This window comes from Lissotriton helveticus, chromosome 6 (assembly GCF_964261635.1).
Source record: "Lissotriton helveticus chromosome 6, aLisHel1.1, whole genome shotgun sequence".
NCBI lineage: Eukaryota > Metazoa > Chordata > Amphibia > Caudata > Salamandridae > Lissotriton > Lissotriton helveticus.
Genome location: NC_136067.1, coordinates 1637133865 through 1637159197, shown reverse-complemented (window position 1 = coordinate 1637159197; position 25333 = coordinate 1637133865). Strand labels below are relative to the sequence as shown.

At 45.6% G+C, this 25333-nt stretch overlaps 1 protein-coding gene across 2 annotated transcripts in view; it reads left to right on the top strand.

The window, feature by feature from the left end:
• Positions 1-25333, top strand: part of PSME4 (proteasome activator subunit 4) — a 1411622-nt gene that overhangs the window by 364915 nt on the left and 1021374 nt on the right. For both annotated transcript variants that reach the window (XM_078649478.1, XM_078649477.1), the window contains 2 exons: positions 3446-3513; positions 8955-9170. In XM_078649478.1, the coding sequence (XP_078505604.1) occupies positions 3446-3513; positions 8955-9170 (284 nt within the window). The remainder of the gene's footprint in view (positions 1-3445; positions 3514-8954; positions 9171-25333) is intronic.

Below are 25333 nucleotides of genomic sequence, written 5' to 3'. Positions count from 1 at the left end.
CAAACATTCAGGGTCACTACTTTAAGATCCCTACCCATGTATTAACCAAAAGATATGCAATGAAAGGTGTTAGCTTCTCGTCTGACCATCATGTGATCCCCAACATAGACCTTGACTCGCCCCTCAACACATCGCCCTGTCGCGTGAACTGGTGCGGAGATCCCCAACTGCAACCCGAATTAACTGCATCCCCCTCAAAAAGGAAACAATAAAACACTTAGAAGAAAATAATTCACAAGAAGAACATGACCAAAGTTTGTCACAGAAGATAAAGTCCAGGGGATCGTGGCTGAGACTACTGTCCAGCCCGTGGAGGGTTCGACAAGTGTCCACCTCGACACAGACGAACCGTCAGGAAGATGAACCGGACACTCACTTCCATCCCCCCGACGCCCCTCTGTGAGCCTACCCCAGGGCAATCAGCTGCATACTTCACGGGGTGGCAGGGCGCTCTGATGTTTGCGATATGGTGGAAAGCATCGCCTCTCTTTCTCTATCCCTCGTGGCCTGGTTGGGTTTCTTGACTGGTGACGGCCTGCCCACTCGCTGCCATCCTGAGGCGCGGCATGCACGCTTGGTGCCAGGTCGTTCAGGGCCGTCTGTTGATGTGGTATTTTCGAGACCAAGGATCTCCAGTGCTTCCTCCAGTGATCTGATTTGCAGCAGGTTGCCCTGATGTTTGAATATAAGGCGGAATGGGTGGCCCCACGAGTAAGGAACATTGTTCTCATGCAGGTGAATGGTCACAGTTTTGAATGCCCTTCTCTTGATGAGTGTGGAGGCTGCCAAATCCTGGAATATGGCTGGTTGGTGTCCGCGAAAGTGTATGGGTTGGGCCTCCTGCGATTTCCGAATAATGAGTTTTTTCAATTGAAAATCGTGCACACACACTAGTATATCAGGTGGAGGCGCTTTGTTACCTCGTGGGAGGCCCACACGATGGACCCGGTCCATTTGAATGTCCAATACCTCCTCTTCCCCGAAGATTTGCTGGAATAGTGCACTGACATATGCCCTGAGATCGTCCCCTTCCTCCTTCCGTGGAACAGCCCTGATTCTCACATTGTTCCGCCTGGAACGGTTCTCCAGGTCTTCTGCGTGAACCTGGAGATCGATGTTCTGATCTCTGAGGCGTAGCGTGTCTTGCTGTCAATGATGGAGCTCTTCATCCCTGCTAATGTTGTGCTCCTCGAGGGTCGCCACCCTCTCCCCGATTTCATCCACATCACGACGTACCTCTTTCAAGTCTGAAGCCAGTTGCGACCAAAGTTCCTGAATATCATCCTTTATGGTCTTGAAGAGCTCCACCATAAATGCTTTGGTCACTGGGGACTCGTCGCCCTCCATTGTGCTGGCCCCCTTCTCACCTTGGGTCGCGGATTGCCCGGGCTATTTTAGGAGGAGCTCCTTTAGCGACTTCTCCTTCCGAGCGCCTGCAGCTGCCATGTCGTGTGCCTCCTGTCGCGAGCACAATGGGTCCTAGCTGCCACACTAGGTACTAATGCAGGTGCAGACTGCATTGGCTATGCAAACCTTTCTGTCGCTGGAGTGCCATGCGCCCCTCTGTACGATACCTCTCCAAAACAGACCATCCGCCGAACTGCGGACCGATAAGGCCTCACACCAGGTCCGCTCGTTCAACCTCTCATCCGATGGCCACTCTCCGTCTGCTCGACCCACTGCTGAAGTGTCTTCCATGCCTCTCTCCCTGCAGGCAGTCCTGCCGGCACCGCCCAATCAAACGCACCAAGGACAAAGTTGATTGCGCTGTTCCCCTGGCGCTATGCTCCGGATCCACGAAATCTGATTACTGGCCGGGCCACATTCGAGTTGCACCCCGTCCTCCTATCTGCGGACCACTTAGACCCAGTCTAGGCCCGTTGCCTTCGCCGCACCGTCCGCGGACCAATAAGGTCTCACACCAGGCCCACTCCCTCCGCTGTCTGGTTGATGGGAGCACACGCGGCTGAATTGGCAGCTCACCGCCCGCTCAGCCAGGTGTCTGCCGCTCTTCTCTCCCGCCTGCACCATTACAGCAAACACTCCGTAGGCCGGATCGAAAGCGCTGTGCCCTTGATGCTGCACCTCTCCGACACGCTGGTGATTAATTACATACCGGGCAGCGCTCCGGAGGTCAGCTACTGTCAAGGCCGTGCTCCAGTTGTGCATTGTCCACCGATCTGCGGACCACTTAGGCCCAATCCAGGCCTGGCCTCCCTCTCGTGCTCCCCATCCTCCACTTCACCCAGCTAGGGCCGCCAGCTGAAGGGCGCAAGCCACCGGGCCGCCACCCGGACCTCGCGCCACCCGGAATACCCCCAGCGCCCACAAAGAGCAAGCAGATAAATGACTTGCGGCAGCCCCGAGGCCAAGTTCAGTCCAGCCGCGCCTCCGGGCGACGGCGCTCCTCGGTGCTGCTGACACGGGCCTCACTTGGCGTTCACTGTCCCGTCTCTGTCAGGCGCTCCCACCTCCGTCGGGCAGCCGAACATCAATGTCCTCTCCTGGTATGCTACAAGGTCCTCCTCTCATGGAGTGGGGCACTCACTCCGCCTTTGCACCATGACCCGGCGAGGGCCGAACCGCCTCCCAGGCAGCAGGCGGATCCGTATAGGCCGCACTCTCACGGAGGTTCGGAAGCGTCGTTGTTCCACGAGTTCGACAGCGCTTCTCTCCACAAAAGATCTCCAAGTCCCTCTGCTGACTTGTCTTGCCAAATCGATGGCCCTGGGAACAGGCGATAGATCAAAATGAGCGGCAGCGTCGGAGGGAGAAAAATCTGCGCCCTACCACGCCGCCATCTTGGCCACGCCCCTTAAACTCTTTTAAGATTGTTAATTGTATTCATGGTATAGTAATGCTAGTAACAATAGAACAGTGTACTTTTTTAATCAAGAATGGCAATGATGTTTTTTCAGAAGGCTTGTAGTATGTTCTTAGCCATATATAACTGACCTGAACTAATTGCCTGCAGTATTGTATTTAATAGTTGCTCTTCAACAATTCTTATTGATTTCATATTGATAGTCACATTATAAGGTGCCCCTTTTCTTTTCTTCTTAACATGTAGTGGCAAAGAATGTTACATCTATTTATTCTAATAACTTGTGCGTAAGCCTTATTGTAAAATCCTCAAGTTATTTAATGTTAGTATAGTCCTCGTTCACTCTAAATAAGGACTTCATTTATTAGGTATGTTGTGAAAACTGATTTTGCTATTGAACTTTTTTTTAACTTTAATCAACAGTAAACAGTATTTAAAAAATGAGTGTTTTAATGGTTTTTAAAATTGAATGTAGGTGCTTTTGTTTAGGTGTATTGCTATGTCTCATCAATGTTTTGGGGAAATCTGGTGTAAAAGTTTGAATTATATAGTGTACTTGGATTTTGAACCTTTTGTTTAAAAAGTATTACTGACTAAAGTCTGTGTTTTCCTCCTTGATAGATGAAGATGTGTTACAGGAAGAAGAATTAGATAAGGAATTACTTTGGAATCTTCAGCTTGTCTCAGAGGTAAGTGCATTGTAGATTTTCACAGTAAAGAAAGAACTTTTTCCTAAACATTTGCTTTTAGTCTGAGTTTTTCGTACTCATACATGACTCAGAAGTATTCTATTCATAGTTCAAAATTAAAGGACTAGTTTAAAATACCATCATGATGATGTCTGGATAAAAAGTATCCATAAAAACAATAAGTCAAGAAAACAGAACAGAGAATATGTAATGTATTTTAAGTATCCAATACCCTCTTGCCCTGAGCAATGACATTTGCACACGATCAACTATTCGACCTTTCTTAAAATGTACCACTTACTAATTTTATTTTTCTTAAAGGGAAGGAATGGGTAGGACATTAAAATGCAACCAGTAAAAAATTATACACTTTCTGGCTTCCATTCTCCTCTAAAGCTCATGGACTCTCAAATTGCAGTCATTGCCACAGAAATTGTAATTGTTTATACAAAAAGCACCAAAACCATCAATTTTCTACAAAATCTGGGGATACATTATACATTCCCATGTGAAAAAGAGCAAAAGGAACAATTCTTACTACAAAGGATACCCCACTATATATATATATGTATATATATATATATATACACATATGTGTGTGTGTATATGTGTATATATATATATGTGCGTATATGTGCGCCCTCCCCTTACAATCCCATAATTGTACTGGTAAACTTGAATATCGTAAACTATGGGAGGGCTTGATTGCAGACCTCTTTGTTATAACTATTTGACTATAGCAAACATTGCACCCTGGGTGGCCACTAATTCAGAAATTGTCTGCATCTATCACATTATTTATGATTTAGCCAATAAATTGTGGCAGTAATCAGGATTGTCTTGTGAAGCAAGGGCTGGGCGTGCACCAGGTAATGAAGTCCAGAGATTGGTACCGGATTTTAAAAGAAAGTCTTTATTTTCAATCGCTAATTTTCTCACGATATAGAAGCATTAAACTCAGCCAACGCGTTTCTTTCTCACATGGACAACTTCTTCAGGGCTCAAAAGGGCGAGTACCCTCATGAAACTGGAGTCTGGCTACACATAGATCGCGCTCCAATGAGGTACATTGGGCGTAGTGTAGAATGTACAAAAGGCCTGGTCCGGCCTTACGTCTAAGTAAAGGCGTGTTTCCTTAAGTTAAGAGATTTAAGCAAGGTCGCGCTCCCGAACAATGCAGCCGGGCGCAGTGTGGCAAGTAAAAAGAGCCGGATATGGCCTCTAAACATAGAGCTGTATTGAATGAAGAAATAGTTGAAAGGTATGGTCCGTGCTCCAGGCAGTGATACTGGCCACAAACGGGAATTCCCAGGGCCTAGTGTTGGCCCTGGGAATTCCCGTTTGTGTCTATTGTCACTGCCTGGAGCACTGACTATACCTTTCTGCTATTTCTTCATTCAATACAGCTCTACATTTAGATGCTTCCCCTTTCCGTGGAGAAAAGTTGTAATCGCCAGTATCCATCCCAAACAATGCCAGCACTCTTGTGATGAGAACCTTAGTCAACTGACTCACAACCTTTATTGAAGAAGATATATACTGCATGCCAGGCTAAGACAAATCCTTCATGCAGAAGGCTTTATGTGTAACAAGCATCTACATTTCATAGACGGAACAATGTTATTGCTGAAAACAAAAACCTTTTGGTGGCCGACCCCCAGAAATAAACCGGCGTATCCAAGTGATCGTCATTAATAGTCATAAGCAAGGAATAGTCCCATCCATTCACGGACTCTCACATCACTTAGGTAATCGGATTGCCTATGTTGTGAGGGTAGAGCTAAATACGGAAACCTATCTGCAGGCTGTAATGGCCGTTTCTGATGGTTTCCTTTAAAAACTAAGCCAATGCTGTTCTGAAAAGTCAATAATCTTTTCGTATATGATTAGGAATAAACAATTTCTCAATCCCAGGAAAAAAGTGAGAAAAGTCGGTAAATGCTACCAGACAGGGTGCAGCCAAACACTGCTGCAAAACTGACCAAGCCAGTGACAGTTCAGTTCGTTTTTACCTGCTCCAGAAATACAAGCTCACAGACGAGACCAAATCTGTGCAGAAGGGAAATATAATTCAACATCTCCTGCTTGTACTGTGCCTCTTGAAAACGAAAGTAGGTGGATGGATTCATTCTTTTGGATGGAAAGATAGTGGGACTGCAGCAACTGCAATGAAAGCAGCTAGTGGGTCATATTGGCTGATTGTATAATTGTGTTGTGTTGGCAAAATGTACTAACTTAATGTAAACATGTGGGTAACTAATGCCTGGCCATAAACATCCTCACTGTAACCACCGTAGATCCGATTTGAATGCTCCTCCTTGTATTGGAGGCTGAGGAAACAACTGTTGGAGTTATTTAGAAAGTAAAGTAGGTCTGGCCCAAATCATATGCAGGTTAATGTAATGCTGTTGTGCTTATTTGTTGTGCTCATCTGGGCGACATCTCATGGAGGGGCCTGCGGTCTGCATCACAACAGCCTACAGGTCAATGTGCTGGAGCTTTGGGCAGGTCGCCTTGTTCTGTGGCCTTCCTCTCCTTCCATCTCAGAGAGTGCCATTCAAGTTCTGTTGGGACACACAACCACCTTTCGTCATACCAACAGATAGTGTGGAGGTTTGGTCCCCTATTTGGCTGGTGATATGGCTGTGATGGAAAGATCTGAAACAAGACATCTTCCCAGTTGTGGCCCACTTCGTGAGCACCCTTGTGAGGGCAGATGTTCTCAACTGACTTTCCTTAGACAACCACAAATGGAAACTTCATCCCAAATGTGACGGACGGGATCTTCTCCAGATTCGGTTATCTATCCATTGACCTTTTCATCATGATCCTGAACAAAAAGTGTCCTTGGTTCCATTCCAGATAGTTCCTTGGTGAATGCCTTCAGATTCAGCTAATCATGGTGCCTGCTCTATGCATTCCAGCTTATCAGGATTCTCTTGAGGGTCCTTCAGAAGATGTAAGATGATTTGGTACAGATGATTCTGGTTCCCCCACACTGGGAAGGAGAATTTAGTAGGCTGATCTGAACTCAGCACTTGGCCCCCTGTTTTTTCTCCCACATACCGTGGACCCGCTCTCAAGCAGGGAATTCAGGTCCTTCATGCAAATAATCAAAAGCTGTAGCTGCATGCATGGAGATTGAGTGGTGCCAGTTAGGTGGCTGATGTAATCTTTACTGCTTTGAAACCTGAAATCGATTTATATGGGCCACTGGAATGTCTGTGGAGTAGTGTGAGTCTGAAAGCTTGAGCCACTTTCAATTCTGGCCTACTGGAGTTTTATCTATCTCTTACCCAGAAGGGCTTAGTTGCATAGTTAAGGACTATTTGCATGCCTTCTCTGCCTTCAAAATTCTCCCCGATCAGTCTTTCCTATTTAAGTGACCATTCGGTTTGTTGCTTTATAGGTTTACGTTGTTTCCTCACACTCCATTCGTTGTTCTACAGTGAGATTTTAATTTAATGTTAATGTTACTCATAGCTTCCTCTTTCAAGCCCATGAAGAGTTATACTGTTGATGCTGAACACTTTTCACTGTGTTCTACCAAGATCAACTGATGGGTCACACATTCCCCAGTATTTAACTGAAAATTTGTACTGCCTTTCATGTAGGCCAGTTGAACACTCGCTCATTCTTCTTCCCTCTTTCTCACTTCATCAAGGAAGTGTGTGGTGTTTTATTACATCGACTGCACACAATAGGGCAGACTGGATTATCAGCCATTTGGGGACTTCACTGGAGCAAAACAGTACACAAGTGCCTTGATTTACCCTTTGCATTAAGATTTGTTATTCATTGGCAGACAAAGATCCTTTGGGTGACATTTGTACTATCTTCACGAAGGCAAAGGTTTCAAGGACTGTGATTGTCGTAAACAAAATGCTCTATTGGTACTTCTCTCTATGCCTCAGTGAAGTGCTGAAAAAGTATCCGGACCTGATGTCAGCATCTTATGTATTCCAATGTCATTACATCCCGGGTGGACGACTTCGTGGCTGATGGTGCCTGGTGATGTTGGAGAAGTATTGCTTTGGGAAAATATTTGTGAATACGGTCTGGTACTTGGATGATATTCATAATGTGCAGGAAGATACATTCACAAGAAATAGCATTACCAAAGGTATATTTCTTAATTTGTTTACACATAGAGTCGTGGTATCCTTCTTTGAGGAGGAAGGAGTTGATCATTATTTTTGTTTGCCCAAATTTAAGTATTTTCTTTCACACCCTCTTTGTCCTGTGTTGACTTAACTTAAAAGCCAGAATTATTTATTCTTCTATAATCCTGGATATAAACAGTGATTCTTAATATATGTTACCTATTTAAGTAGTTGTGTATTTTAAATCTTTTCTGTTTAATCAATCAAGATTTATAAAGTGCGGCAAATCACCTGTGATGGTCTGAAGGCGTTGAAGTTACTTGCTGCTTCATAGTGCTCGTAGTTCCTTTGAACTGCCAGGGTTGAGTCCTTCACTGGATTTACGTAGTAATGAGGAGGTCCTAAGGTGCAGGGGAAGGTAGTTCCTGGCTTTGGCCATCAGGTGAGAGTAGGAGCATCTACCGCTGTTGGCTCAGCAGAACCGGGGGTGTCTATGAGGAAGAGGGAGGCGGATCGCAGGTGTCTTGTCAGTTGGTGGAATGTCATTCGTTTGTTGATGTATGCTGGTCCTACACTGTATAGGGCTTTGTAAGAGTGGACCAACATCTTAAACTGGCACCTCTTCTAGATCGGGAGCCAATGTAGCTTCTTGAGGTGTGGAGTGATGTGGGTCCATCTTGGGAGTTTGAGTCTAGCCGCTGAGCTTTATATAGTCTGTAATCTCCTCAGGAGGCGTGTGGTGATTCCAAGGAAGAAGGTGCTCCCTTACTCCAGCCTGCTGGTGACAAGGGCTTGAGTGACGGTCCTTCTGGCGTTGATTGAGAGCCATCTAAAATTCTTTCTGAGCATGAGCATGCGGATGAGACTGCGTTTACCTGTTTCTGCATAGATAACTTGCTGTCCAATATGATTCTGAGTTTGCGGGCCGCCTGAGGTGTCAGGGCGGGGAACAGGCCTAGTTCAGAAGGCCACCAGGCGTCGTTCCATGGCGAGGTGATGTTACCAAAGATGAGGATACCGTCTTGTCCTTGTTGAGTTTGAGACAATTGTTCTTCATCCAGTCTGAGACGTTCCTCATACATTTGTGGAAGCTGGCTCTGATGGCGGAAGAGTCGTCTGACAGTGAGAGAATGAGCTGGGTGTCATTCATTGAAGCCACATATTGTATGGTCACACAAAACTAGGCTATCATGCGAATTGTTTCAAACTGCTTTTAGAGTATATTTTATTATAGATATAGTTTGAACCCCCTGCTTATTACCAGTGAATCTTAATTGTATTTCTGTATTTTAATGAAATTAAATTGTTCATGTTTTTGCTTCTTTCTTTGCCAACTAGATCACACGAGTTGATGGAGAGAAGTTGTTGCCCTATAGGGAACAACTTGTTCAGATTTTGAGTCGAACTCTTCATTTCACCTGCAAGCAAGGCTACATCCTGGCCTGCAACTTACTGCATCATGTCCTTCGATCCACTACCCTTATCTACCCAACAGAATACTGCAGCATGCCAGGTGGCTTTGATAAGCCACTTTCTGAGTACTTTCCCATTAAGGTAAGATTGATTGTTTTTAATTGATTTTTTGAGCACTATTCCATTACCAGCCCATATAAGACCTACTTAAATAGTACTGTTCGACAAGTGTGTGAATTTGCAAATAGAACACGTCAGAGACTTTATTTTGTTTCAAAATCATTTTATTAAGTTTGTACCCATATAAAGAAGAACATGGTAGACGTAACAAGTACAGCATACAGGCCACGAGTTACAGATTGCTTCTAGGTACACACATCTTGTTAACAAGGACTCGGGCCCCATAGGAGTGTATGCTATTGTGTCTCCTCCTACACCTTTAATATCGTGTATAAAGTCACTTAGCAATTTGCCGTGGTGTTGGACCCCTGCTCGGGTGTACTAGTTCGTCGTATCCCAACTTTAGACCCTAAGCTGGGTCAGTTAAGAATAGGAAAAAATTAAAGCCAAACGGCTTCTAAACAGAAAAAGAAAAAGGAACAGAAAACCTAAGTGTGTACCGATCAAGTGCATCATGGTGATTAAGTTAAAAAATGGGTTCCATGGTGGGGTGGTCCCATGGATGAGGGCCGGGGTCGTACCGCTCTTGCCTTATGCATGCCTGAAGCGTTCATCTCTTCAGTTAGATGTAAAAAAGGTGAAGTGCTTGCAGTCTTGGGCTGCATGTGAATAAGGGCAGAACCTCTGAAAGATATGTCACTAGCGGTGCCTAGATGTACTCAAACCCCTTTCTTGAATTCTCTGTGATGTCTTGCAACCTCTCCAGGGCTAACGCTCGCCATAGTCTAGCGTGCCACTGCGTAATGGACAGGGCCTCTGTCTTATTCCAGTCCGCTGCAATAGCCATCTTAGCTGCGCCTAAACACAGCCACATGATGAAGCGATCCCCATACGTTAGCCGCTTCAGTACCTAGTATCAGTTTAATCTGTGAGAGGATTTCCTTCCAGAATGGTTGTATAGCGGGGCAGTCCCACCAGATATGCCGGAAGTCTCCCAAAAGCCCACACCCCCTCCAGCATCTGTCCATCATGTTTATTTATTTATTTATTTGGGGAATATTTTATGTAGTTTCTGGGGGTGCAAGTACCAGTCATACATAAATTTATAGTGAGCTTCTCGAAGGTGCATAGAGCGGTTGTGTTTGGCGGTCTTTTTCTAAGCGGATCCAAGAGACTTTTTTTTTTAACCAAAAATTGTATTTGGTCATTTTGCGATACATCGAGAAAGAACCCCACAATAACACGACGGATCATTCGGGAAATATGTGCATCAATAACCATGTCCATGAAAATAAACAAGCCCTGCTGAATATTCAGGTAAAATAATATTCTAAACAATATGCAGACAGTTGTCAATCTCTGAAGTACAGCACATGATTCAGCAGATACAAAATACACAATCCTGTGAGACAATAGCACGCTCAGGCAATAAGAACTTAGGGGACACACACCACGGAGCAGAGGATGCCACTCAAATGTCCTCTTCAGGCAGAGGGGGCAGGTCAATTTCACGATATGTCGCCCACCGCGACCATATCTTGTGATGTTTCCGTGGGCAGTCCCTAGCCTCAAACACCACAATCTCGGCTCCCATGCACCTATCTAATTTGGTCTTCCATTTGCCTATAGTCGGGGGAGAGAATGCCTTCCATCCCTGTGCTATGTCTCGTTTGGCAATAGTGAGGGCGAGAAACAATAGATGTTGTTTGTATCGGTTCCCCCCTATGTCGTCAGTAGAATGCATCAAGAACAGGTGTGGGTCCAGTGGGAGCACCCACCCCAGCACCTCATTAAGATATGACCTAACTCTATTCCAGTAGGGCTGTAGGGCCGTGCAGGTCCATATTGTATGGAAGGAGGACCCGTCCTCCCTGCTACACCACAGACATACTGGGGATTGAATAACTCCCATTCGCCACAGTCGTACCCTCGTGTAATAAACTCTATATAAATATTTGAATTGGATCAGCCTGTAACATGTGGAGACTGCCGCACCCCTTGGAGTGGCAATCACCTTAGCCCAATCATCATCCGTCAGTTCGGGAACATCTGCTTGCCAGGCCAGTCGGGTCTTGTCTAGAGTGGTGGGAGTGTGTGTAGTCAATGTTTGGTATGTTTGCCTAATTTTGTGTTGTCCGAGGTCTTCCATCAACAGGCGTCCCTCAAGAGACTTTATTTTGATGCTTGACTAATGTTATTTCCTTCCTCAATATTGTTTTGCTTTTCCTGAGAGCTCAACTTTTGGCAAAGTGACAACTTTAAGAGTGATATTTTCCCTGTATCTCATATATTTAAGGTACACCACTTTTTTGGGCAGTTGTTTGCTAAAATGTGAAACTGATAGGTACTCCTTGGCTACCTCAAAGGGGCAAAGGGATCAATATTACTCTACTATTACACAGCTTAATGTTTTTATTTTTAGTTTAGCAATTTAGACAAGGGGCACCTGAAGGGCTACATGTAGTAGCATAATCCAGTGTTACTGTTGTAATCCCAGCCCTGCCAAGTTCTCTTTTTTTGTATGATCTTTCAAATGAACCAGTTACTTACCTTGGGTAACGCTTTTTCTGGTGGATACAGTATCTGCCTGTGGATTCCTCACCTTATGAATTACCCCCATGCGTTGCAATTCACAGAAACATTTCTCCTCAGCTCTCCAACTTTGACGAGGACGCCACAGTGGTACGGCTCCACATGACGTCATGGGAGCCATAAGAAGACCTTGTCGCATGCTGATATCAGTTCCACCCATTTTTTCCATGCCTCCGAGGCGACCGGGTGAACCGACAACATTTTCTGAAGTTTACACAGTATACATACATAGCCAAAACAGGAAATGTCTCTTCCAAGACATTTCCTAGTGCCAAACTTCACATGATTCCAACAATAAATCATACAAAAAATACACTGATTATTTTTCGGTACAAGCAGACAGGCAATGGGGAGGTGGGTGGGTCAGTGAGGAATCCACAGACAGATACTGTATCCACAGGACAAAGCGTTACCAAACTTGTTCTTCTGATGGATACATCTGCCTGTGAATTCCTCGCCTTCGGAATTGCATCCCCAAGCAGTCCCACTCCCGACGGAGGGTGCTTACCTGCCTATACCAAAAAATCCTGCAGCACAGAATGTGCAAAATGGCCGTCCCTCCTCACCTCTGAATCCAAGCAATAGTGCTTCACAAAAGAGTGGCGGGAGGTCCAAATTGCTGCCTTGTAGATGCCTACTACAGGGACACCTCTAACTAAAGCCGAAGAAGAAGACCTCTCTGGTAGAATCAGCTTGCATACATTTAGGAGGCTCCTTCTTTGACAATGCGTAGCAGATCCTGATACAGAGAGTGATCCACCTGGACAGGGTTCTTTTGTGGACAGCCTTTCCCTTCATCTTGCCCACATATCCGATGAAGAGTTGGTATTCCAACCTGAAGTCCTTGGTCCTGTCCAGGTAGAAGCTGACCGCCCTTTTAGGGTCCAGGCGATGAAGTCTCTCCTCCTCCTTAGAAGGGTGAGGGGGGAGGGTAGAAAGCGGGAAAAGTGATGGATTGCCCTATATGGAAAGGAGTGACCACCTTAGGCAGGAAAGCAGCTCTTGTCCTAAGAACAATCTTCTCCACATGGAATGATGTGAATGGAGGCTTGGAGACAAGAGCTTGCAACTCACTCGCCCTCCTGGCAGAAGTGATTGCAACCAAAAATATTGTTTTCAACGCCAGCAACCTCAAGGGACAGCTATGCAATGGTTCAAAGGGGAAACCCATCAAGAAAGTGAGAAGAAAATTCTAATCCCACTGAGGCGTGATAAAAGGAATGGGAGGAAACCTATTTGTGAGACCCTTAATGAATCTCATACCAATGGGAGATTTAAATAACGATGATTGATCTGCTAAAAAGGGGAAAGCCGACAAGAAACCCTTAACAGTAGCTACTGCACAAGCTTGTTATGCTAGGGAAAGAGAACAACTCTGAATATCTGACAAATGGGCCTGTAAAGGATCAGTCGATCTCTTGCCTCACCATTTAACAAACTTGACCCACCTACCAGAATAGACAGATTTGGTGGAGTGTCTCCTGGCCGATAAAATGAAATCCAACACATCTGGGTGCCCTGTTCAATCTCCAGGCATGAAGGTGCAGGCTCTGTTGGTCTGGGTGTAGAAGCTGCCCCAGTGATTACGAGAGGAGGCCTGCCCTGAGAGGGAGAGGGAGACGGAGCGGAGGTTGCAATGAGAGTTAAAGGAGGTCTATGTACCACAACCATCTCGTCCAATCCGGAGTGATCAATATGACTTGGTCCCAGTCTTGGCGAATCTTCCTCAGAACTCGAGGAATCAAGAGTATGGGAGGAAACTCGTAGAGAAACTTGCCCCCCAACGATCCCTGCGTCGGATACTGTAGACTGCAGAATTACGGGCAGTGTACGTTCCCGTGAGTGGCAAACAGGTCCAACTGAGGCTACCCCAATATCCTTAAAATGTGAAGGCCCACCTCTGGATGGAGACTCCACTGGTGATCGGCCGAATACTGATGACTGACAGTTCACTTGCACATTTAGTTCCCTGGCCAGATGATTTGCGATCACACACATCTGATGGTCCTGAGCACAGGACCAGAGTCTCAGAGCCTCTCTGCAAAGAAGATACAACCCTGCTCTTCCCTGTTTGTGATGTATCACACCGACTGACCGCAAAGGGAGGGAAGAAAAGCCCTGAGAGCCAAAAGTATTGCCCCAATACCAGAAGATTGAGGTGGTTTGGACATCAGGGGTGAACATTGAACCCAGTAACCAAGCATGCCTCCTGCTAGCCACAGATGATCCCATCACCCTGGCAACCGAATCAGCAGTCTCCATACCGGACTGTATGACCTGACGAGCTGTAGCCTGGACATCCGTTAACACCTCCAGAAAATGCCCTTGAACTTCCTTCTTCAGCATTCGAAGCACCTCCTTGGCAGAATCGATAAGGGCGTGGATGTAGCGTCCTAAAAGCACATAGCATTTGTTGATTTGAGAACCATACTGACGGACGAGAATACTTTTTTTTGCAGATTGCTTCATGCGTTTCGATTCCCTATCTGCAGGTGTAGATGGGAATGCCATGCAGACTGCTTCAAGGAGAACGAAGCCTGGACGACCAAACTTTCTGCTGATTAATGCCACAGACCGGACACCGCTGGAGCAGTCCTAGGCTTCTGCCATACATCAAGAATGGGCTCAGTCAAAGCCTTGTTAAAGGTAGTAAAGTCTCTGAGATAGAGGAAGGAGAATGGAGCACCTCAGTTAAGATGTTAGACTTTAGTTCTGCTTTGGGAAGAGGCAATTCCAGCAGGTCCGCTGCCTTCCTGATCACGGCGTGATAAGAGGTCACCTCCTTCTTTGGGAGACCTTTCGGAGATGAGAGCTCCCATTCAGGAGAGGTATCCAAGCAACTAACCTCCTGCAGACCTTCAAAATCCAGATCAGGATCAACAATCTCCCCTTCCTCAGCCTCTTCATTCTCCTCTTGATATTCTTCCTCTTCTATCTACCTCTGTGCCTCTCTCCGAGATCTCATCCTTGGAAGAGGCGTCGGTGGCACCAGACACGGCGCAGGTGACTTCGGGATCAGCGTTGAAGGGAGGTCTACTGGAACAGTAGTCTATGTCGGCCAAGTTCGAGTTGGCGTTGATTCAGAACCAGACGCCGCCGGGTAAGATCCATCCAGCGGCACTCATCCCTCCAGCGATTGTACCAGCGTCGAAAATCTCAGCATCGGGAGAGGCCAACTCCCTGGAGCCATCGGCATAAAAGGTGCCTTAGGGAAATGAGGTAGGTGGCAAGCCTCCCAGGGAATATGCCAGCAGACCCATGGGGCCAACAGGCACACCAGTAGGGTTTGCTGCCCTAGCGAACATGCCTAACATTGCATTAAAGAAATGCAATGGATCCGTACCCTGTGTAATAAAGGCAGGATACACCAGATGCGGCTCTGCAGGCTCTGAGGCGGCTCCAGTTGCTTGCCCCAGAGATCCTGGAGACTGAGGTGAAGTGGTCTGTTTTGGCAACTGTGGTGGCCTCGCTTCTCTTGGAGCTGGTGGAGTCATCGCCCTCAGAGCTGAAGATGGGCCAGAGTCACCTCGGGAGAAGGGGGTGGAGAGAGTTTATCCTTCTGATGACTGAATTAGCGCTTGGACGCCTCCGGGCTGCAATTCGCGCTCTATATAAATCTACATCTAATCTATATTAATCTACATCTAATGACGCCTGGGAACCGAGGACACCGACAGGGTCAGGGGACTTATCTTGCTAATTGACATGGGGTAAGACCACCATGACAAGCACAAAGCAGCCATAACGGCTAACACCCAGCAGATGCCACTGACAGTTATCAGTGCCCAGAGCCACCTCTTTAGCTCTTCACTGACAGGTGAAGGTGCTAACTTACAGGCTTCTTTGGGTTCATGTTGCCTGTCTCCTGTTCTAGAGTGGGGGTAACTACATCCTGTAGCAAACACGCTCCTTCCACTCTCTCCTCTATTAGCTGAGGAGGCGTCATCTCATTCTTAACAGGTGCCTGACTAGTCAGGACTTCTTGTGGGGAGCCTATAAGCACAAACTGCAGGTTCAGCACCTCCAGATTTCTTGGGAAGGGACTGGCACTGGACCAGCACCCCTTCTGGGCTTAGACCAACCTCTGGGAGGTTATTCCCAAGGAGAGAATCAAGGGGAGGTCTATACTGACTACTACCTTTCTCCAACTAAGGGGTCCAGCTATTTCTAGAGGTACTAAAGCCACTGTCCTGGCAGTAACCTTCCCTGGGATAGCCCTCACTTGTCTAGTCTCACACGGATATACTGGTTTGAGAATACCAACCTGTCGTGCATATTAGTGTGACTGGCGCCGGTGTCTCTCAGAGAAGTGGTTGGGATTCCATTCACGAGTAGGTAGTGGAAGTGTGTATTCCCCTCTGGAATCTCCAACTCACCTTTTAGGCCCATCTTCCAGTTAAATGCTAGAAGGACTTCTCCTCTGAGGAATCCTCCTCAAAGGCTACACTGACAACCACAGGAGGCAAACTAGTGGGCTTATTTTTAGGGCAGGAAGGGTCCTTGGTCTGGTGCCCTGTCTGGTTACAGTTAAAGCAGCAAGCTTTTTGGGGTCCCAGTTCCTACCCTGGAACCCGCTTTTGTGTTGTGAGTTGTCTCGGGGCTCACCCTCCTGGACAGGTTTTTGGGGGCCTACAGAGGACTCATTACTTTTGTCTTTATCCCTAGAGTGGTCCACCCTTTTCTCTTGGGGGTAGAGGGGCTTCTAAACCCCTTGTTTTTAATCACCCCCTCCATGATTTTTCTTGGACAAACTAGTTTTTACTTGATGATCAGCCTTCTTCCCTAAGTTTTGGGGAGAGGCTGGCCCCAGGTCCCCAGGTATTGATGCAACTTTTCATAAACACAGTTACTCAAAAGATGTTCTTTCATGGTAAAATTATACAAACGATCATAGTCTTGCACCTGGCTTCCTTTTAACCAACCACCTTGTGTCTTTACTGTAAAATCTACAAAACCAACCCAGGTTTTCGGAGCCCCCAAACTAAATTCTGTGCTCTTCAGTGGTGAGTTCAAACCCTCAGTCAGGGCAATTTTCATGTGGTCATAAGACTCAGCGGCTGCCTCGTTCAGTGTCGGGATTTTATCCCTGCACTTACCAGGCAACAGTTCCCAAAGTAGAGAGCCCCAAGATTTCTGGCTGAGTGTTTTCATTCTACATGCTTACTCGAAAGCTATAAACCATTTGGTGATGTCATCACCCTCTTCATATTTGGGGACAATCCCGTTGGGGGTTTTAGCATCAAAGGTTTCCTCTCTGTCAGTACGTATTATGTTGCTGCGACCAATCATGGGTGCTAATCTCATGTCAGTCCTTTCTATGTCCAGTATCCTGTCCTCCAGGATTATTCTGTGGGCCAATCTCTCAGGAGCATCTCTTCCTCACTGAGATCTTCACTGTACCTTGAGCAGCCTGAGCTATTCTCAGTAGAGGCAGTGGCTCTTGGCACTTTGGATTGGTTGCTGGTTACCCACCTTGATCTTCAGGGTTGAAGGGCTCATCCGAGGGATGGGCCTGCTCATACTCTGCCAACCGATTTTCAGCGTTGCAGTGGTAGAGTGCGAGACAGTTTTAATATTGTATCCCTTATAGAGGGTCCTTATCTGCGAGTATTTAACCTGCAGAAAGGAGGTCAGGTTGGGCTCCTTAACTACTTCCTCTGAGACTCTCATTATTTTACTAAAGTTGAGACCTTTTTAGAAAGAAATCGAACAAGATTCTAACAAACTTTTAGTCTTAACTACAGTATGTTTAAAAATTCTAGAACAGTTTTAAACTCCGGACTTAACCTAGGCCCTAACTGTTACTGTTAGAAATTTTGAAAAATCGACCAATTGAAATAAAATGCACTTTAACTGAAGGCAATTTTTAAAAAATGTTTTATTTACTCGTGTAGTCACCTACTGACCATAGGGCATCAACAAATGCAAAGTCGTAGACTCCACCACTTGTATTCCAATGTAGGAAGCTGGCTCTCTTTATAGTGCAGTAAAAAGAAGTACACTGTGTAGAGATTCCAATGGTCCCCAATTGCCTTAAAGAGGCTAAAGTAGAGAATGCGAACGGTCCCTTTTGTGGTAGTGTGGGCGAGCAGTTAGGTTTATCAGAGGGTAGTGCTAAGCATTTGTTCTCACAGAGGCAGTAAATGAGACACGCACTCCAAAAATAAATTTGAGACCAAATTAGAAAAATAACATATCTTTTTATATATTTTGTGAAACCAAGAACTTCATTTAAAAGTAAGTATTGTTTTTTGTTCTCAATTGTTACAGGTAAGGAAATCTTTCAATAAGTGTGGGCCATATTGTATGTAGGCTTGAGACTAGGATCGAGGAAAACATCCTAACTTTGGTGTTTAGCAAGGCAATTGGTGGATTTGAGGGAAATTCGGCTGGGTCCTTCAGAGGTTCAGCAGGAGGGAAATCTGTGACTCAAGCATTGCATCCATGACAATGTCTCAATTTATTGTCATTAAAGACTCAGTCAAGTGGCTCCACTAATAAGTGTGCGCTTTTACGCACAATTATCCTATGGGAGCAATAGTCATAAATGCATAACTGTAAGTACATTCGGTTTCAGGGGTTCATCTTCTGAGTTTCGAGTTGCAGTGGGCTAAGGCCCAAAGTACTACTAACAGGTCTCTGGGAATTGTCCGGCTTTCACCAGGAGCATGGTGCTGGTGAGATTGTAGTTGGGCGTGCTACGGTGAAGGGGGGCACGTTAAAACAGGCTGCACAGGGGGATTTGGGGACAAGTCAGAGCTCCCAAACAGGAGTTTTGTCTCAAGGGGTATTGGAACAAAGGGCACAGCCGGTTCTTTGGTACCCGGGCCGGGCGGCTCTGGTGCAGTGGGGACAGGTCGGCTGGACTGGATGCGTAAAGGTGCACCTCACGGTTAGGGACAAACAGCTGGCAGGGGCAACATCAGGACAGATGAACCACTCATGAAGTGGGTCTCAGTGATGCTGGTGTCCCTGGACAATCAATAGTTTGGGGAACCCAATTTACCCTTGTAGGCTTGGGCAACAATGTAGAAGGTAAAAAAAGCCTGCAAGGGATTTGATTTGAAGAAGACTATTTGTTGATCACAAATAAATCAGGGGGTTAGTCCTACAGGAACTAACGCCAGAGTGTCATCAGACAACAAAACACATAAAATATCAAAATATGAAAAAACACGGGAGAACCTAGTAGTTTGAAAAACTGTGTCTTGTTTTATATTTGAATTAAATTGGAGTACAAAAGGATAAAAAACATCAGCAAATAATAATCATGCAAAGCAGTCAAATCAAAATAGCCTCACAATACATGACTAAGCATCTATTCCAATTAAATTAAAAGCAAATAATCTCTGAATGAGAGTACAAATTGCTCCACAATAACTACATTTCTGAGGAATAGAGGTTAAGGTCGACGTTTCGGTATGTTCGGCTGTAGTCCATCAGACCATCTTCAGGACGAGTGGATAATAGCTGAGATGAAAGACTCTTAGACAGAGTATCAGTGACGTGTTGAAAATATAGTCACAAGGAATGCCGATTGATTCCTTGTCGACACGCTACATATAGATTCAGATCATGCACGAACATACAGTTTCCTGCAGCGATTCCAGTTGTATGTATACACAGTTTGCTCTAAGGAGCAGGACAGGAAATTCATATTCTTAATAATAGCTAATCATCTGCAACAGAAACCATTAATTTGTTTCCTGGCAGTGGGCTGCTCCAACCAATACTAAATCAACAGCAGTGACTATATTTCCAACACGTCACTGACACTCTGTCTAAGAGTCTTTCATCTCAGCTATTATCCACTCGTCCTGAAGATGGTCTGATGGACAACAGCCGAACTGACCGAATTGGTGGTGCCTCCCTCTATCTTCCCGGTTTATGCTCCCAACGATGACATGGAAACGTTTTTTGCCAATTTACTCCCAATGGTAGCCCACCCCTCTTAACAGCCATACTATACTGAAAGATGATTTTAAGGTATTCTTCATCCCGAGGATGACAGACATCCGGCCTGCAGACCTGCCTAAGAGCTCCCACTTCCCTAGTTCAGGGCCTAGATGATCTTAATCTCGAGGCCATATGGAGAACCCAACACCCAGGAAAAAAATGACACCTATTACCTGAAACATACAATGGTGCTACACTCACATATGTTTCTTTTCTCGCCTCTAGGGCCCTGCACCCACAAATAACCCATTCTGATAACGACCCAAAAATCCTGTCAGATCATGCTTAGCTGTGATTGCATCTAAACACTGAGGAAACCATACCGTCAAGTCCGTCAACATGGCTCAGGAATGAGCCTGTGAAGCCCTGGACCAATATTTTTGAGAGATTGACATTGGGGAGGTGAACAACTCAATTCTCTGGGGAGCTGTCAATGCAGCGATGCGAGGGGAACTCATCTCCAAAATGGCCACAAATGAAAGATTACATGGACAACCGAAACAAACTGGAAGATGAAATGCGTAGATTAGAAACATCACTGATGAAACACCTTGCCCTGCCACAACAGGCCCTTAAGAAAGCACGAGGGGAATTCAAACTGCTTCTAATGAAGGAAGCCACCAGAAAAATATTATATAGTTCGCAAACCTAATATGAACAAGCATTTGCAATGCAATAGGTCTCGCATTAATTAAGTTTGAGCTATTGGCATTGCTAAATCTTGCAACACCAATTGCAACCAAAGTCTATAAATTGTAGGCCAAAAAAATGTGTATTTATTTTTGTAGCAATGGTGGCATGCTGCGCTTTAGATGAATATGTTTAAAAGTAAAGTGCACCATACTGTGATTGCTACAATAGTTAATTGTAGATGCGTTAACAATTAATGTGTGCACTGATGGCTGGTGGTGTGTGTGCCTGTAGAAATTGTGCACTGATGGCTGGTGGTGTGTGTGCCTGGTGGAAGTGTGCACTGCCTGCTGGTGGTGTGTGTGCCTGGTGAAAGCGTGCACTGACGTCTGGAGGTGTGTGTGTCCCTGGTGAAAGCGTGCACTGCCGGCTGGTGGTGTTTGTACGCCTGGTGAAAGCGTGCACTGACGGCTGGTGGTGTGTGTGCGCGCCTGGTGGAAGTGTTCACTGCCGGCTGGTGGTATGTGTGCCTGGTGAAAGCATGCACTGACGGCTGGTGGTGTGTGTGTGCCTGGTGGAAGCGTGCACTTTCGGCTGGTGGTGTGTGTGTGCCTGGTGAAAGCGTGCACTGACGTCTGGTGGTGTGTGCCTGGTGGAAGCGTGCACTGACGGCTGGTGGTGTTTGTGCCTGGTGAAAGTGTGCACTGACGGTGTGGTTGTGTGTTTGGGGTTGTATGTGTGGTTGTGTGTGTGGTTGTATGTGTGGTTGTGGTTGTGTGTGTGTGGTAGTGTGTGTGTGTGCGTGTGTGTGTGTGGGTGTGTGTGTGTGTGGTTGTGTGTGTGTGGTTGTGTGTGTGGTTGTGATTGTGTATGTTGTGTTTGTGGGCAGTGATAGGCACAATCAGAATTTATGGTTCAAACTGATGCAGAGCCCTGGTCGTGCAGATATGTGGATAATGACCTCATGTGGCTTCGGCTGCCTCCATGTACATCACTTCGGAATAAGAACCTCATTTTTGTGTGAAGGCTCCCTGCCTTTTTTTTGTTCTTGAACCGAGGTCATGCGCTTAGTTTCCTATTTTGAACGTGTGGTCAGCTAATGCCAGAGGCACTTATGCAGCAGCTATTCTTGTCCTCTTCCCGATGAGTTGCGCTTTCAACAGCTGAGGGCTAAGGTTTTTACAAAGGGATGCATTATTGATTGCTGATGTTTATTTCCCATCATCAGTAATGTAAAGAACCATTAAGGCCTGGCTGGATGTGGGACTTGTTCATAACTGCAGTCAGTAGGCGCCTTTCTAACCTGTGGGCAATACACCCCTGGCTGAGAGGGCCTGTCCACTCCGAAGCGAGCGAGTCATGCGACTGACTCAACAATGGCCTCTCTGGATTCTTAACTCACAAGCCTGTTGAGAAATAGCTACTGTTCTTTACTGGCCAGTCCACCGCTGCCTACTTCTGTCTTTACCACTGTCTCAACCCAGTTTGTGCATAACTACCATCCTCTTTCATTTTGGGGTTTTGCTGTAGAACACATCAGATCCAATGATGATTAACACCCAAGCTTGGTTCACATTTTGTGTACAGCACATACAGAAATCTATGTAGTAGTTACAAGGGTGTGTGATGTATGCTCATGCAGGAATACATGGGAATGTACCTGACTGCAGGCAAGGCACTGGGTCTAGTCGTGAAGAATTGTTTAGTGGTTTGGTTGTTGTAGGGATGAAATGTACTAGGGTGACCCTTTTGGGCTGCCCACCAGCACTAGTATAGTGGGCAGAACAGTTTAAAGATTTTAGGCCTTAGGTGATTGCAGGTGTGGTGTGGGATCAGAGAACGGCAAACATTTGGTGGGACCTGGATGTAGAGGGACTATACAAATACAACAGTTTTGCTCAATACTGGTAATTGCAATTATTAAAAACTAGGTTTCTATTCAAGTCTGGAGATAATGTGCCCTGTGCAATCCATCATATGTGTAATCTTCACCTGAACGCGGACCCCATTGACGACCCGTTCTCTCCTTTTTGCCGCCCTGCACTTATTATGGTTTATTGCTGCCCGGCTAAATTTCCGGCGGACTATTACGTTAGTACTACTGGTTTTTGGGCGTTCCATACTAGCCCTGCAGTATGGGCTTAAAAAGTTATCTGTGACTTTTCAAATAAGAAGGCATGTATTGTTTGTCCTGAAGATGAACTCTGAATAATTATAGGGTTCGAAACGTCGTCGACCTTGTCACACTATATGCATATGTAATATGCTAATGTTCGCAAGCAATAGTGTGCTAATTGTATTGTCTGATTGTGAATTGTGATACACAGACTACCTGAATTGCCTGTAAATTCCTGTTTGTCTTTCTCCTGAGTGTGCTAGTTGGGCATCGGCTGGGGTCCCGCTTGTATCACACCATATTACTTTTGTACTTTATTTATCAGAAATTAAATACTGTCCGGCTGGACAATGAATATAGTTGCTACTTAGTCTATATTTATTTCGCAAAATATCCTATTGACTAGGGACCACTGTCCTGTGCAAAAACTGTGCAATCCATCAAGTACACACATGGCATTTACTCTGATGTTACGTTTGGCTCCTTACGTCACAGTGCTTTTGCTTCTGCGGTGATACCCGTAAAAGCAGTTCTGAGGTTTCCATCATGGTCCGGAGTCTGATTTGCTTTATGGCGATGTCCAATCAGTGGGGTGAATAAATGTTTGTTAGGCAACTGGCAGCATTAGTGGGTTATGGGTTTGAAAGGTGAAGCCAGAAGATTGTCCTGGCTTGCTTATGTATCCTCTCTTTTGGTGTACCTGCCCAGGACTTGCCTCATGTATGTATTTGTTAGGTTGTGAGTGAATGCTGTTATATGCCCCTATATCAAGTTGCCTATTTGTGCAGTACTAAAAGTTCACAGTTGTCTCTTTATGCGTTTTGTGTGTGTGAATAGTGTTAATACACACTGTGATACTAGAGTTTGGCATAACTATACTGTTTTGGATGTGACTGTAGTATTCTCTTTAACAAGTACTTTGGCTTGTTAAGCGGAAAGTATTTCGTGCTATGACTACCTCCATCTTTCTTTTAGCCATTATTTTTCTCTTTTTGGTTTTTGTTTTGTGCTTACTGGTTGTAGCTGAGCCCCTTCACACTCCCTGGCCCATAGTAACCTACACTTCTGTAACACACTCGTCGTCCTCTGACCTCTCGGATTCTCCCCAAGTTTGGAACGTTCAACTGCATTTCTCTCTCTTCCCATTATAGCCTTAATTGGTTAATCAACGTTAAGGTTTTTACTTAATTTGTATCGTATTAGCCTATGTACTTGGCGTAATATGTCATTTATTACCATTCTTGGCTGTGGTGAGGGGCCGCGACTCATAAGAGGGTCATTCCGTGGTGGATCAAAATGATGGCCTTCATTTCTCCCCCAACAAAAGTAATAAACCGCATATTCAACTAGTCTGGTGTGCAGTTACGAGTTCTGCCATGCTGTTCTTCTATGTGTATTAATTGTAATTAAATAGATTTAACCCAAGGTAGGAAATGAGATTAAGTCCATGTAGTGAGATGGAAATCGAAATAGGCCAGAGTAAGTGAACAATATGCCATTTCTCAGCTACGGTTAGCTCTACAATCATGGAGTACTAAATGTATGTCTGTACTTTTATTACTATATCTCCTCACACAGTGGCCCACATTTATTTACTTTTTGATTGTGTGTTAAGTGCGTTTATTTACTTAGGTGATTTTTAGAGTTGGGCAAGCTCATGTAGTATTATTGTTTCATGTGCCAAGAGGCTGACACCGAAGCACAAGGAAGGGGAGACAGAAAACAGAAATATTTGCTGGGTTTTATTTGTTTCCTGAAGCTGCAGTGGTCCCTCTGCCTGGCAGGTTGAGTGGGTTCCACCTAAAAGAAAAACATCTACCTGTGGAGCCTTCCAAGTGGGAAAAGGCCAGGATGCGTTTGAAAAAGTTACTTAAAATTTGTAAGCGAGGCCTGCAGAGGAGCTGCCTTGTTTATTATGTGCCTGAGATGCGGCAAAGCCCACTCGGCCGTCTGTGGTGGTTTACGATCTTGAGTGTTGGGGCATTGATCTGGGACAGAACGGGGCAGGAATCCGGTGCGACTGCCTCCTAGATGAGTGACGGCACACTTCCGACATCGTTGCTCTGGTTCCAGCAGAAAATGGCTATCGGCGAGGCGTTCTCTGCGCCAGGCAGGCTGCCCACAGTGCAAAAAAGTACGAATTTTACATGTGAAATTCTTCATGCATAATAAAAAAAAATGTTTGCGTAAATGTCTACCAAGAGGCACATACATAATACTGTTAAAAAAAAAAAAAGGCACGCCAAGTTTTGGACTTCACCACTATTAGTAACTGCACATGTTGAGATTGAGGGTGTAGGCAGACATGTGTTCTGCGCTCTTGGAAGTGTTGCAGTGTTAACAGGCTCGTCAATTTGGGGTGTCCCCCTCTTTTAACTATATTCACCCTCTCACAAAGCAACATGCCTCCATTGACTTTAATACGGGCACATTTCTGGCAAACCTACAGCACCTTCCTCCAAAACGTTAATGGGGCCACCCTTTTAAATCTACGAATTCACTCCAATTTGCAAGCCAACAGGTTGTTATAGCTCTCACCTAAATAATAAAGGAAGCGAAACTGCAAGCCCCATAATGCAATACAAAATGATGTCGGTGAAAAAGCCTGGGCATCCGGATGTGTCACGTGACACGAGAGCTTGGGCGTCCTTATACAGAAGCAGTAGGGTGAGACTGGGTTAGAAACCAAATTAAATTGGATAGATAATGTGGTAGAGAGAGGCAGCAGAATGCGCCAGTTGACACGAAAGTTAGAAAGCAGAGGGATGCTGTGAAAAGAACGGGGATGGAAGGTTGGTCGGAGAAGCAGAACAGGGTGCGGAGATGCACACATGGAGGCAGCAGGTGAACTAACAGGAGAACAGCGGCAGAGAGCCTGCTCTAACCAGAC